The following is a 15,237-nucleotide window of genomic DNA, read 5'->3' on the forward strand; positions in this document are numbered from 1 at the left end:
AAACAAAAGGTAAAGATGTAGAATCTTACTCAATGCAATTAATATTTATTGTACTTGGTTCATTCTTTTGTACGTGGTAGTAATATATCTCCACAAACTAGGATTATATGTTTAAAAATACCATACCCTGTGCTAGTCCTACTTCCGTAGGGTCCATGAGGGGTTGATTAGAGGTAGTCCTTACCTTTGTATTTTGTTTGTTATATTATTGTGTTGTCAACTCAATTTTTACAATCATGCAGAGTGACAATACTACTATTAGGATTATGTGACTGGTTATAATAAAAAGTGAACAAGAAAAAAGATGTAAGCATTTAGCTCTTACCTTGTCTTTTTTTAATACTTTAAAGATCTTATCATCAGACCATAACCTACGACGTTTGCTGGGTTCCCCAGAGCTCTCTTCCATGATGATTCTCCTTCCCATATCTCGAAGTAGATCGTGCATCCACAATTTCTTATCATAACCTTTAATCTTTAAGAGATGCTTTTGAATGAGTTCTTTTATTGCTAATTTTGGACCCAACTCGCAGGCTTTCCATAAGAAACTTGCTTCTTCTACTTTCCATCCAATAAAACGGCACACAACATCAAGAAATGTGGTTTTCTCAGGATCTCCTAGTTTTTCATAACTTACCATCAACTTTCGAAAGACCTTGTCATCATAGCTTTTTATTGGCTTTCCAAACTTCTTGTCATCATGAATATTGTTCAATCTCTCTAATGTATCTTCCCATTCTTCTTCGTTTTTTTCAATTAGAAAAGAACCCACCACTTCTAGAGCCAAGGGTAACCCTTCAACATGGTGTACGGCTTCATGTGAAAGCTGCTTATAATCTTCAGGAGGTTCACTACTTTCAAAGGCGTGCAAACTTAAGAGTTGAAGAGAATTCTTGAAATCCAGTTCTTTGGGCATGTATATTGGAATATCTTTATCGATTTTACTTTTATGTACATCCAAAATATGGTCATCTCTAGTTGTTATTATGACATTGCTTCCTTGACCAAACCAATTGCATCCACCAGCCAGTGCATCAAGCTGTTCAGTATCATCCACATCATCAAGAACAAGAAGGATTTTTTTTCTCTGAAGTCTTTTTTTTAATCAACGCTCCAGAAACACTGCTTATGTCACGATCCTCTTTCAAGATTTCTTGAAGAAGTTGCTTTTGCAAAGACGCTATACCTTTTTTTCCATGTGATGCTTCTCTTACATCTTTAAGAAAGCTATTCCCTACAAAGTTTCAAAAGATTTGGTTGTAAACAGCTTTTGCAATAGTTGTCTTTCCGAGTCCACCCATTCCACATATAGCTACAAATCGTACATCATTAGAATCAATATCTAGTAGCGACAGTATTTTATATTTTAGATAAATGGCACTCCGATATCTCAGTAAGTTCCAGAAGGCAATATTTGCTATCTGCATAACGCTTAGAAAAGGCAGAAATCAAGATATTGGACCCTTCGGTTGCACTTAGAACCGACGAGCAAATCTCTTCTCCTTCCCAGATTTCTTAATTTGCTATCTATGAAGGCATGGATTCCATTTCTACTTAGAGTATCATAAAGCAAAGTGACAAAGTTTTGACGAGTATCTACACCCCTGAAATTGATGAACACATCATAAGAAGGCCGACGACGAGAGGAGCCAGATAATGAAGCCATGAATGAAGTTGCAGCTGCAGAGATACTGAGGGACCTCTCTTCTTTGCTATGCTCTGTCCTGCCTCAATTGTTTTCTTATAGAAAGGCATTGGATAAGTGTACACTGGTATTCACGCGCTTTGTTTTTTTTTTTTTTAAATTCTAATATCACATGAAGGCTTGGGAATCATGCAACTTGGTCAAAGAATTAATTTTAAGGAAAATTTCACGAACACCCCTTAAAAGCATCCAATATCTCAAAAACTTATCATATTTGGTCAAAATGTCATAGACACCCCCTGTTTTTATGAATTTATTTCAATTTAGTCCACTCCGTTAGTCTCTGTAGTTAAGTGTCTGTTAACTCTTTTTAAATGGCCAAATTACCCTTACCACAGTGAAATCCCTATAATACCCTTAACAATGAATTAATGATGTTAGAAGTTAGTTTTTAGAAAAAGACAATTTTGCCCTTGTTTTTATTCAATACTTTTTTTTTATTCCTTTTTTCTCCCCTTCTTCTTCTCCTTCTTCTCCTTCTGCTGTTTCTTCTGCCGCCACCACCACCACCACCACCGCCACCCCCTCCAGCCCTCCTTCTATGTCCGCACAATTTCCTCCTCATCTCCTTCTTCTTTGCCCGGGTTTCCTCTTCTTCTTCTTAATCTTCTTCTATTTTTTCTACTCCACATTTCTTTGCACCACAGCAGACAATGGATTCTAGAGAGCTTGAAAAAAAATGATGGCAGCCAATGGATTCTGATTTTGTGTTGGGTTTGGAAAAATGGGAATAAAAGAAAAGAAATAGGGATCCGAAGGTTAATGGGAGGGAAAATGGATATGAAAATCAAAGACATGATGGGATCAGAAATGATATATTAGTTGAGGATGGGTGTGGTCATGGCTGGAATTCAGATTGGGGTTTTGTTTAGACAAGGATGTGGGTTAGATTAGAAGTGAAAAGAAATGGAGAGGAGAATCGGTGATGGTGGGATGAGGGTTTTTAGAATGAAAATGATAAAAAAATAAAGAGAAAAGAATAGGGATGAAAGGAGAAATAGGGGTTAGTGGAGATGATGGCGGTTTTAGCAGAGAAGGGTTTTGAGAGATGATCGGTGATGGGGTTTCGGAAATGGAAGATGTATTTGCCTTGGTTGGTTGCCCTTCTTCAGTTTGCTTTCAGCCATGGGTGGAAATGGAAGTTCGGTCATCTTCTCATTTTGTCGCCCTTCTTCAGTTCGCTTTCTCCTTGCCTTGCCGCTGGTAATGGTCGCCGTAGCCAGAGCAGGTGATGGTTGCCGGAGCCGGAGCCATAGAGGGAAGAAGATGAAATGACAGTTTTGTCCTTTTATTTAAATAACTAAGGGGTAAAATTTCATCTTTGGGTACTAACTGTGCTTAACGTTTGGGGTGTCGTGACATTTTGACCAAGTATGGTAAGTTTTTGAGATATTGGATACTTTTAGCGAGTGTTCGTGAAATTTTCCCTTAATTTTATTATTACTCTCCCGATTAGGGATCTCCTCCCTCCTGCTTGTCCCTACCCCAACTTCCCTATCGATCCCAAATGATCCAGATCAATTATTTTCATCTACACGGCAAGTAATAATACCCAGGGAAGATTTACTTGGGGAAAAAGCTACTCGTGTAGGCTACAAAAGTAACTTAATGGCTAGGGAAGGTTTTCCCCAGGATGAAAATAAATTTTCACTTCAAAAGATTGTAGATGTAAAATTTTAAAGGGTAAATTACACGTCAACCCCTGATTTTCAATCGAAAATCAGATCATCCCCTAGTTTTTGAAAAAACTCAAATCACCCCCTCTACAGTAACGGTGTTAGTTTACTGTTAGTTATTGGTGTGAAAGGACTATTTTACCCTTGTACTAAAATAATAGAATTAAATTTACAATACTACCCTTCCTTCATCTTCAACATTGGTCAAGGGTAGTTTAGGGATTTAAATTTATTTAATTGGCTGACATCAACACTTAACAACATAAAACTAATGATAGAGACTAATTTGTCATATTGGGGTCCAAACCAAGGGGCGATTTGAGTTTTTCAAAAACCAGGGGGTCATTTGAGTTTCGTTTGAAAACTAGGGGGTGATGTGTAATTTACCCAATTTTAAATGTTGAAAATTGTTCCAATGTTTTTTTTTTTTTTATGAAAACAAACATTAAAAAAATTTTCAACATGTAAAATTATACATTTGCGAAGTAAAATTACAGGTAAAATTTTGCACTGAAACAAATGGAGCCTAAGGGATAGAACTTGTTATACCCGCACTGAGTATAATTAATTATTAATTCTTCCCGTGACGTGTAGTTATCACGCCACGTGTTTGGTGAGTTGTTCTCTGGTGGTCAAACACTATATTGACCATAGTACGAGGTTGCCTGTGGAAACTAGTCGGGACCACGGAGGTTGCACCTTGCGTGTCGGGGTAAGTAGTTGACCAAATTTTGTTGTGTGCTTTCGCCCTCTCAAAGCCCTCGAAGTATGGTCCAAAGGCCCGACCTCTTATGGTGGGAACCACCTTCCTACTCGCATCGGAGGCAAGGTTACTTCGGCCTCCGACCCCGCATCCAATGCCGCTAACAAGGACCCTTGTGGGTGAGACCCTGTGGCTAAGGTGCTATTGGTGCCTGCCATGTTTGACCCTACCCAAATAGACCCTAGGTTACACTTATGAGGCCTTATCCAAATAGGCCAATAAATGTGAAGTCTATATGAGAGAGAGGGTAAGACTATTCCTTAGTCTTTCTTTTTTTCTTTCTCTTTCCTAACCTAATCGTGAAAGGAGAGGAGAGCTTTGAAGAGAGGAGGAGAAGGAGGAGAAGGAAGGGAAGAAGAAGAAGGAAAGCAGCTCTGGGTTTGGAGCTTTAAAGAGGGCACCTCGTGTGTACCTCAAACCAGGTAAGCCAAGTGCCCTTTTCCCCCATTTTTCTCTCTTCCCCTTGCTCGCTTGAGCTTGGGTGGTTCGTTGGTTGCAGCCCCAAGATGGGATTTCTTTTTGGAAACCCAAAGGGTTAGCTCGAGCCATGTGTAGTTTCCCTTGTAGGATGCTATCCCATTTTCATTACAATCCTATAAAGACCTCTATTTTGACCTCTTCTTTGAATCTATTTGATTCTAAAGCTTCAACCACCAAAGAAAACCCCAAATCTGGATTTTGAGCTTTTGATCCTTTAAACCCCCTTAAATCTTTGAATGTTGGGTGTTTCTAAGACCCAAATAGACTCCAAGACACCCCCTCCCTAGTCCCTTGAGGCTTAGAGAACCAAATGGGACAACCCGGGCTTTTAAGACCTTGAAATCGCATTTGGGTTGCATCGGAGGCAAGTCTGTGCCTCGATGTTGCCTCCGATGTGTCCCGAGCCTGCGGGGAAGGTCGGAGGCAAGGTCGGAGGCGGGCTGCTGAGTCCGACGTTGCCTCCGATGCAGTTTTTAAAGCTTATAACTTATGTAAACGGTGGGGTTTCTCTATGAGGCCTCCCCTACACTCTCTCACACTCTTATTCACTTCCATAGGTGCCAATATATGTGCAATGGGGTGATTTTAAGCGGGAATCGTTGCGCTTATACAAATTCCATTTGAAGTAATTGGTGAGTGGGTTTGGGTGATTTGTTTGAGCTTGTTTACTATTGTTTATTCATGCATTTATGAATTATATTGTGACATTATCATTCAAGCATGATTGCATATTTGCATTTATTCTTATTCGATGATGATGATTTGGATGATATGGATTTGTGTTGGGTTACGGTGTGCGGGAAGTATTGGCACCAACCCCGTATTACGTGGAATTGTATATTGCATCTCATTCTTTCCTGTATGCGCCGTGTTGTCTTGGTACCGGTGTTAGATGGAATGGGACGTTGACACACCGGATGTACCCTCTCAACACGATAGGATTCATGTAGTATATCCGCATGGTTAGGCTCTGGTTCCCTATGCTACGACCCTTACCAACAGGGTTTAGGTGTTGGGTAGCCGAGCACCCTGCTGCTGTGGAGAGTTAGAGAGGCCGGCGGGGGTAGTAATGGTTATCGGGTCCGCCTGCGGGTGGTGATGACTACGACCGCGCGCGGCTCCATAGTAATAATTGAGGTTGCATTGTGGTGAGAATGGAAGGATCCACAATGTCTTCCCGAGTTATTGCGATAGCATATACCCATTGACTTAGCATTGTGTGTTAGGTGGTAAATGGCTCGAGTTCCCTATGCTACGACCCTTACCAACAGGGGTTTAGGTGTTGGGTAGCAAGCACTGCCGCTGTGGAGAGTTAGAGAGGCCGAGCCAGGGTAGTAATGGTTATCTGGTCCGCCTGCGGGTGGTGATGACTACGACCGGCGGGCTCCATAGTAATAATTGAGGTTGCATTGTGGTGAGAATGGAAGGATCCACAATGTCTTCCCGAGTTATTGCGTAGCATATACCCATTGACTTAGCATTGTGTGTTAGGTGATAAATGAATTAATAATAGCATGCACCATGGACTATTTGTGATTGTGTGATTGTGCATCCCCTTTTCTCTCTCACTAGCTCGGTGGAGCTAACCCCGTACACATTCTTTTTAGATTTTGATGCGATGATTCTTGTGGAGCCAAGGCCGTGGATCGAGGATCATGGCAATGGTTGCCCATGATGATTGTGCCTACGGGTGTATTGATACTTGGGACTTGTTCCTTCTTTTGTTTTCTTTTGGGGCCACGTGCCTTGTATAAATATTTATTATTATACTTGTTTTGGGGTAGTTATGCTATGGTCATTCGGGATATCCATCCAAACTATTTATGTATCACTTAGCCGTGTGAACATGAGGTAACCATGAACGCTTCCGCTTATTTTATGATCGTTGGAAATGTAATATTCCTTTATCTTTCGCACTCGATATTATTGTATTGTAATATTGGTTTATGACTGTGAGTTGGCCATTGCATCGAGATCCTGGCGGTGAGGTGGGATGACGCGTGTCACCCCAATCATACCCCGATATTGTATTTTATCCCTTGTCGGGATAGGGGTGTGACAGAACTACTCGGGTAGGCTAGAACAACGTTAGTCTAATTTTTATGAGTTGGGCTCACGTGAATGTACGAGAACGGTTCCACTCCACGTGGGTCTCATAGAGTGGATTCCATCTGAATGGCTGTGAGCCATTCTCATTCATTCACTTACGTGAACGTGATCTTAGCTTTAATATTTATAGTAAGGGATATATAGATATATCTCCCATGCGCAATAAGCTGGCAGGTGACACCAACGAAGGCATGGGACAGGACATCATACAGGAGGGATAATGGGGTCATTTCAAAGGAGGGAGAAAGAGAGATAGATAGAGCAGGCATTAGCTTGGAGTGGACGGATGTTGTGCCTGTCTTTTCCAAATTTTATTTATATTTGGACGAAGAAAAAAAACATAAGAAACAAGAAGATGATGGCAAAGAAACATAAAGCATGAAGCAACTTAAGGCGTTGTTACTGGTAATTTTCCTTTTAAATATTACAATTAGTGGTTTGTCTAAAATTTTTCTCAATCCTTAGCTCAAATATATAGTAAGGATGTAATGGAGCGCTAGCTTGGGCTAGGCTAATGAAGGCCTAGTGTTGCCTAGGAATTTTGGGTTCCTGATTGACCTGGGGGGTCAGGAGGGCGGGCCTCAGTGCAGTGGTAAGGTTTCTCCATTGCGACCTAGTGGTTGTGGGTTCAAATCAAGAAATAACATCTCCCCAAAGAGGGGATAAAGCTGCATACATTATGACCCTCCCCAGATCCCACAATGTCGGGAGCCTTGTGGATTGGGTACGCCCTTTTTTATTTGGTTGGGTCAAGTAAACATTATCATAGTACTATGGTTCGGGTCTCATTCTATATAAGCTTGCCCCCTTCATACCTCTATACAACATATCATAAATGTGAGTATACTAATTAATCGAGAGAGGGATGCACACGCAACCCACTTCATACCTCTATACAATAGTTTAGAAAGATTGTATCTCTTTTGAGATTCTATGTCTTCACTTTAGTAGCAAATTGGAGTTGCAAAAATTAGAAGATTCACAAAACACAAAAATGAAAGATTGAGCCAAGGCTAAGATGGAAGGGGAATGTTTGAGATCCAAGGATCTCTAAAATTATAAAAGAGGGACAAGGAGGAGCCTCTCCACAATTTTGGCAGTGCTCTCTCCCTCTCCCACGATTTCTCTCTATCCCCTCTCTTGTAGTGGTGTGTGTGAGACTTAGGCTTTGGTGTTTTTTGTGATCTTCTAGAAGGTTGCAAGGATTGATCAAGCTTTAAAGTGTTGAACAATTTTTCAATCTTCAAGTTTGCACAAGTTGGAAGACCTATTATCTATAAGAGGAGTTACACTTGCGACTCTAAAATAACCATGAATGTTATTTTGAATTAGTTTCTTCTCTACTCTTGATCATGAACTACAAGCTGTATTGACCTGATCCAAATTCCGCTGCGCATTGGGTGTATTGCCAACACACAATGCATCTTTCTTCCTCCTAACCCACCCTTGGCAATCCTCTGCATCACCGTCCAATTCAATCTTTCTTCTTCCTAACCCTTTATATTTTGCTCCACCTTGATTTCATCTCAAGCTCTGCAATTCCTAGCTGCCAAAGGCAAACGATAAAGCAAGTAAGCTACGAAGAAGAAAGTAAAGAAATTGAAAGAGTTAGTGCAGCATGAGCAAAACATCCTGTTATATGTTCGGTCGTCACAGAGCAGGTCACCATAGACTCATTTGCATCTACTTGCTCCTACTGCTTCTGTCGTTTCCATACGCCGTTGCACAAATTAGTAGTACTCAATTGCCACCTAACGATCCGTATGACTTCAACGCCAATTTCATCCCTTCCGCCATTGCGCCGAGAATCGTAATGGTGGAAAGAAACATAAGTGAATTTTAATTAATATAAATATAATATTCATAGCATGATAAAGGAAAGGTGATCTTGTCAAGGATAGTCTGGAAAACATGAAATATGAAAGGTGAGACTGGAAAATCTCACGCAAGATGGCTGATATCTTGGTTTTTTATTTTTATTTATTTATTTATTTTCGAGATAAAAAATTAAGCATTGAAGACAACTATCTAGTTCAAGTTAGGGGTGTAAATGAATAGTCGATTTCCGTATTCGTGTCCGTATCCATTTAGCAGTATCCGAATCTGTCCAAAAGCTAAATAGATGCGAATACAAATAGATTATAGCTATTTGAAAAATTATATTTACATGTAAACGGATAAAATATTCAATTCATATCCGTATGTATTTCCATTTAAAAAATTTTAAAAATCCAGAAAAAAATAAAATAAAATAAAAAACAAAAAAAAAACCAATCAAAACCCCTCCTTCATTAAATAAAAAAAAAAAATAAAAAATAATATAAAAAAAAAAAAAAAAAAAAAAAAAAAATTAATTAAAAAAAAAAAAAAAAAAAAAAAAAAAAAAAAAAAAAAATTTTAACTTTTTTAAAAAAAAAAAAACCACCCCCCCCCCACCCCTTCCTCCCCCCCCCCCCCAAAAACCCAAAAAAACAAAAATTAAAATTTAATAATTAAAAAAAAAAATGAAAGCTTACACAACGACTTTTGTCACCTGGATTGCTAGGGGATGAGGCGTGAACGATCAGACATAATGTCCATTAAAGAAAGGATAGAAAAGGAGATAGGCAACAACACTTATCCACCACAAATTCCTAATCTCTCTTCACGGCAACAAATGTCTTTTAATCTGATAGGTGAGAGAGGATGCATATATACTTGGGTTCTCATCCAATTCAATCAAACAAAGCTTCAGAAGTTTCTTATAACCATGGCATACTTGGGTTCTCATCCAAATCAATCAAACGGTGAAGCTGATGGCAAAGACTTCATTAATTACCAGGTAATTATCGTTACACTTTCAGTGATTACACTTACAATTACTACTTATGTATTTCTATCAAAGAGATCCAAGAAGGGAGACTTATTGCCTTTGCCACCAGGACCAAGAGGCTTGCCTTTGGTTGGGAATCTCCCTTTTCTCAAACCTGATCTCCATACCCACTTCTCTGAGCTTTCTCAAATCTATGGTCCTATCTTCAAACTTCAATTAGGTACCAAGAAATGTGTTGTAGTGAGTTCATCTTCCTTAGCTAAAGAGATCTTAAAAGACAATGATGCAACTTTTGCAAATCACAATCCACCCATTGCAGCTTTGGTCATTACTTATGGTGGTAATGACATTTTATGGAATACCCATGGCCCGAATTGGCGAATGATGCGTAAGGTATTAGTTCGAGAGATGATGAGTAATACAAGTCTTGATGTCTGTTACGATCTTCGCCGGCAAGAGATTCAAAAAATGTTGAGAGAGGTTTATTCTAAGAATGGTACACCAATTGATATTGGTGACCTTATTTTTGTAACCATGCTTGATATGCTTATGAACATGTTATGGGGTGGAGCAATAAAGAGAGAAGAAAAGACTAGAATTGGTGTAGAGTTTCGGAAAATGATAGGGGAATTGGTTGTTCTACTTGGTAAGACCAATGTTTCAGATATATTTCCCATCCTTGCTCGCTTTGATTTACAAGGGATTGAAAGGAAAGCTAAGGAGGTATTTTTGTGGGCTGATACAATCTTGGATACTGTAATAAATGAACGGCTTAAAATGAAAGCAATGCACTCAGAGAAGAAGCCATCGAAGGATGATCTGGGAAGCAAAGATTTTTTGGAAATTCTCTTGGAGCTTAATAAGAAAGAAGGAGATGGCAAAGAAACATTAAGCATGACGCAACTTAAGGCCTTATTACTGGTAATTTTCCTTTTAAATCTTACATTAATTGATTTGATTGAAATTTTTCTCAATTTATAGTTCATATATATAGTATTGATGTAATGGGGCTGGCTTGGGTTAGGTTAATGAAGGCCTAGTCTTAGCCCAGGAATTTTGGGTTCAAGATTTGTTTGGGTCAAGAGGGTGGGTCTCAGTGCGAAGGTAAGGTTGCTCATTATGACCTAGCGGTTGCGGGTTCGAATTAGGAAACAACCTCTCTGCAAAGTGAGGGTAAGGCTGCATACATTATGACCCTCTCTAGATCCTAGACTTGTGGGAGCCTTTTGCATTGAGTGCACCCTTTTTAAGTTGCTTGGTTCAAATACACATTATCATAGTACTATGGTTCAGATATGATACAATATATATTGGAATCATACATGCTAAAAAGGTTAAAGAGATTTTTAGGGTCACAAACGATTTACGAAGTTGCCCCACCATTTAATGAGGAGAGAGAAGAGGAATGTGAGGAGCAGAGGAGGCATGTATAGGGCGATTGCTTGCCCACCTTTATCCCTAATCCATAATATATATTTGGGAGAGGATAAGGCATGCTCTCTGCTCCAGGTAAGCGGGCAGCTTGCCCAATGGGAGGGGCAGGGTGGTCCTTTCCCATGGGGAGGGGAGAGAGACACATGGTGGGCATCCATCCTTTTCCCTATATATTTATGCTTCATATATATATATATATATATATATATATATATATATATATATATATATGGGGTAGGAAAGGGCGAGAATGGGTATCAGAAGGGTATTTTAGAATATACAAATTAGATGGAGGAGAACGTTTAAATCTGGATCTCGATGATGATAATTTACTTGATGAGTAAAGTCATTAAGGATTGCAAGGTTCTTTTTCTTTAATTTTTCACTTGCATGTGAAACTTCTTGTTGTTGTTTGGGTTTAGATTTGATCTAAAACTCAAAGGTTTTATTTCTTGAAGTTTACTTTATGATTCGTTAAAGTTTTAAATATTCTATTTATTTGATTCAGTATTTCGTTTGAACAATACTAATCTATTCTTGGTGCTGACTATATGTAGAACATAGGAGGAGATTGTTGGGTATATTCTATAACTCTAATATATGTTCTAATATAAGTCTACTTGAATAAGGAATCAAGCTGTGGCGGACCCCACTGGATAGAACCCATCTAACCCAAAATCCTAGTCTTTCCTATAAATAATAGCTGAAGGCAACAACCTGTTTATTCCAAATTTGATATGCAGGGTGTATTTATCTTGTGCTTAAACCCAAAACCCTAACAACAAAACCCTAGGAAAGGTTTGTGAACCTTAAGATGGTGGGTGAACCATCCTCTATGGGTGGAGGAAAACTATGTCCATATATTATTTTGATGAAAAAGAAATTTCAAATCAACTAAGAAGAGAAATAACATTGTTTATTGGACCAGAAGAAGAAAGACCCATTGTGGATGCTTTATATGTATATAAAGAACCCAATACATTAGGATGAGTCTGATGTAGGCCCGGATACTATCGCAGATCAGGTTGAGACGGGCCACAATCATACTAAGGCCATTAGGCATTCTGCAAAGACCCAATCTCGTAAAGGAAGCGATGGTCCAGCTAAGCCAACCAAGCCCACACGTACAGAACATCAACACTAATAGTTATCTGTAGTTGGTATTGAGTTTCGGGGATAAGCTGTTTTAGAGTTATCAAATAGGAATAGTTGTTTTATGTTGTGAGTCTAGGTTTCTTTATTTCCGTAGGAGCTTAGAAGTCTAGAGTTTGTTTTTTTATAGGTGTCTTTAGTTAGTTATTGGTTTTTGAGTATGAATAGTATTCTAATTTAATCGGTTGTAGTTGAGGCTATTTAAAAGCCAACGTGTTTGGTTGTAGAGATAATTCTCGGATAATAAAAAAAAGAAAAAAAATGTTCTTCTTTGGGAGAATTTTTAGAACCTAGCAGAGTTCTTGTTTACCAAAGAAACCATGGTGAGTTTCTCCTTCGATCTCGAAGAATCGAGGGTTCTTTTCTGATAATTTACAAAACTAATGTTGTTTATATCTGTTAATAGGACATCGTTACGGCTGGAACAGACACCACAACCACTACATTAGAGTGGGCTTTTGCAGAGATAATGCAGAATCCTTATATAATGAGGAAAGCTCAAGAAGAACTGGGTGAAGGAGTTGGAATGAGTAACACAGTGAAAGAGTCCCACATATCCAAGTTGCCATATTTAAATGCAGTGGTGAAAGAAACTCAGAGGTTGCACCCAGTACTCCCACTCTTGGTCCCACACTGCCCAAGCCAATCTTGCACTATTGGTCAGTTTACTATTCCTAAGGGTAGTAATGTCTTTTTAAATATTTGGAAGATACATAGGGACCCTGAGGCATGGAAAGATCCATTAGAGTTCCTCCCTGAGAGGTTCTTAGGAGATTCGAATGAATATGATTATAAGGGCAACAACTTCAATTATCTTCCTTTTGGATCTGGAAGAAGGATATGTGCAGGGATTCCCTTAGCAGAAAGGGTGTCAACTTATATGTTAGCTTCTCTCTTGCATTCCTTTGAGTGGAAATTGCCAGAAAATGTAGAGCTTGATCTATCAGAAGAATTTGGACTCGTGTTGAAGAAAAGAACACCACTTCTCATCATCCCAACTCCAAGATTATCTAATGTAGAGCTCTTCTACAATTGATAAAGAAGGATTTGCTACTATTCTATTTTATGAAACAGGGCCATACTAGCATCCTCTCATGTAAGTTTTTCCATGCTTTATCTAATGTTTCATGTTTTTCAATTCCTGGGAGAGAAATGCTTATTAATGATCCCTACATGTGCTTTTTTGCACACTCATGGGATTCAATCACATGTCTCTGGAGCTTCATTTACAAGTGGAAAGGAGTTATTATATTAAATATGGGGAGTAATTCCTCTGACTCATAAATTTTGTTTGTTGTTGCAGATGAAGATGAAGATTACTGCCTTCATGGCCTGAGTTTGCAGGACAGTTTAATTGCATGAGCATGAAACCTTTAAACTGGTTCATTCTTTTGTGTTTATTTTTATGTCTGTTTGAAACAAAACCCACTCTGTTTGATTAAGTATATGGATAACTATAGAGTTTTCCTATTGATTTTCAGATGACACTATTAAATAGGGGTTCTCATGTTCTCAAAATCAACTTCATTGATTGCAACAACCATGTAGCTAGCCATGGATCTCAAATGCTCACAGGCTCTAAGCTAATCTAATCTGGTTTGAGTATTTTCCAACCAAGTCCAGTTTTGAAATAACACAATCTGTTTTCTTTTCTTTCTCCTTGTCCTTTTCTCTCCACCCTTAACCTGCTGACTTGATCACCTTTCTTCTTGATTAACATTAGTACTCTTCAATTTGAGTTCAATTTGGAGTAGGTGCTTATGTTGTATTAGGTAACAGGCTAAAAAAAAAAAAAAAAAGGAAACCTTACTAAAAAAGGAAGAGGAGAAGAAGTTTCTTCTTTTGCTTGGAGACTAGGGCATGAAAAAATTCCTATTGATGAGACTCTTAGGTTGAAGGGCTATGGCAACCGATTCTATTTCCCACCTCTTCTTTGATTGTGATTACTCTAGACAAGTGTGATGTGGTTTCTTGGATTTTTTCGGTCTACAATGGCCGTCTCCATCTTCCTTTGTAGAGCTTATCCTTTGGTGGATGAGAGTCTAAAGTGGTTAGCTTGGCTGATGCTTGGCTAACAAGTGTGGTTTTTGTTCCATATGTTCTCTAGTTGGAATGTAACAAAAGGAAATTTGATGGAAATTCTAAAGTGGTTGGGTACACCCTTTATTTGACCCTTAATCTTCTGAGGGAGCTATCTATTTCCTTTAAATCTCCGGTCTATAATTTGCAGGATTTGATGTGTTAGAAGGCTGAAAATTCTCATTGTCCCTAAACCGTCCCCAATTATTAGGGAGGTGGATTGGTTGGGTACACAGATCTTCTACGGCACGCTGCTCTATCCTATCGTACTGTGCAGACATAAGGTGGCACGCATTGACCGCCTTGTTGAACAGTGATGGCCACTGAGAGGGGGGGTGAATCAGTGGACTATAAAAATCTTTCCCTCCAACAGGTTCACTCCCAATTCACCTGTTAAGATCTTTAACACTCACCACAACCACCCACACAGTCTTCTCAAAAGGCAAACAGGTACACAACCACACTCTAACTAGCAATCCTGACACGGTCACATACAACCACAATCACCGACATCGCTGCCAAGAGCTACTAAACAAAGTGTTGTCAAGAGTCGCTATGTCAATCGTTGGAGATCCATCACTCAAGCACACCGACTCAATCACAACTAGAGGATCTGAATACAAACCACAAAGTCGTATACACACCCTAGCCAGACTCAAAGGCTCTACCAAGTGTGTACACCCATCCTGCAGAAATGCACTTCTAACCAAGGCAAGCAAGCATCCACAACACAGAGAAATACGTGCTTTGGCAAGTTGCCTACGTGCACGGAGTAATGGTCACTTGGACCTCAGCATCTACTCATCACTAATTTTCCTAGCATAAAACTGAGAGGCCGCACCCACGGCAGATGATGTTTTAGTCACACCTATGACTCAGGACATTTGACCTGCTTCTATCCCTAAATATAGAGATAAGGGTTTTACCCCCAATGGTTTCTCCAGCACCCACTGGTAACCAACACTGTGTCCAGATGCAACTGGACAACTCAATAAAAACAATTGGGCTTATACAAATGCCCTACAAT

The 15,237-nt window shown here is 39.2% G+C and overlaps 1 protein-coding gene and 1 pseudogene across 1 annotated transcript; one reads left to right on the forward strand and one right to left on the reverse strand.

The window, feature by feature from the left end:
* Positions 1-221: 221 nt before the first annotated feature.
* On the reverse strand, positions 222-1,427 carry LOC122639174 (annotated as a pseudogene).
* An 8,055-nt stretch (positions 1,428-9,482) lies between these two features.
* On the forward strand, positions 9,483-13,236 carry LOC122639175 (flavonoid 3'-monooxygenase CYP75B137-like). The gene is made up of 2 exons (XM_043832001.1): positions 9,483-10,466; positions 12,538-13,236. Exons 1-2 carry the CDS (start codon positions 9,483-9,485, stop codon positions 13,165-13,167), a joined length of 1,614 nt encoding a protein of 537 aa, XP_043687936.1. The 3' UTR covers positions 13,168-13,236.
* Positions 13,237-15,237: the final 2,001 nt, after the last annotated feature.

This window comes from Telopea speciosissima, chromosome 9 (assembly GCF_018873765.1).
Source record: "Telopea speciosissima isolate NSW1024214 ecotype Mountain lineage chromosome 9, Tspe_v1, whole genome shotgun sequence".
NCBI lineage: Eukaryota > Viridiplantae > Streptophyta > Magnoliopsida > Proteales > Proteaceae > Telopea > Telopea speciosissima.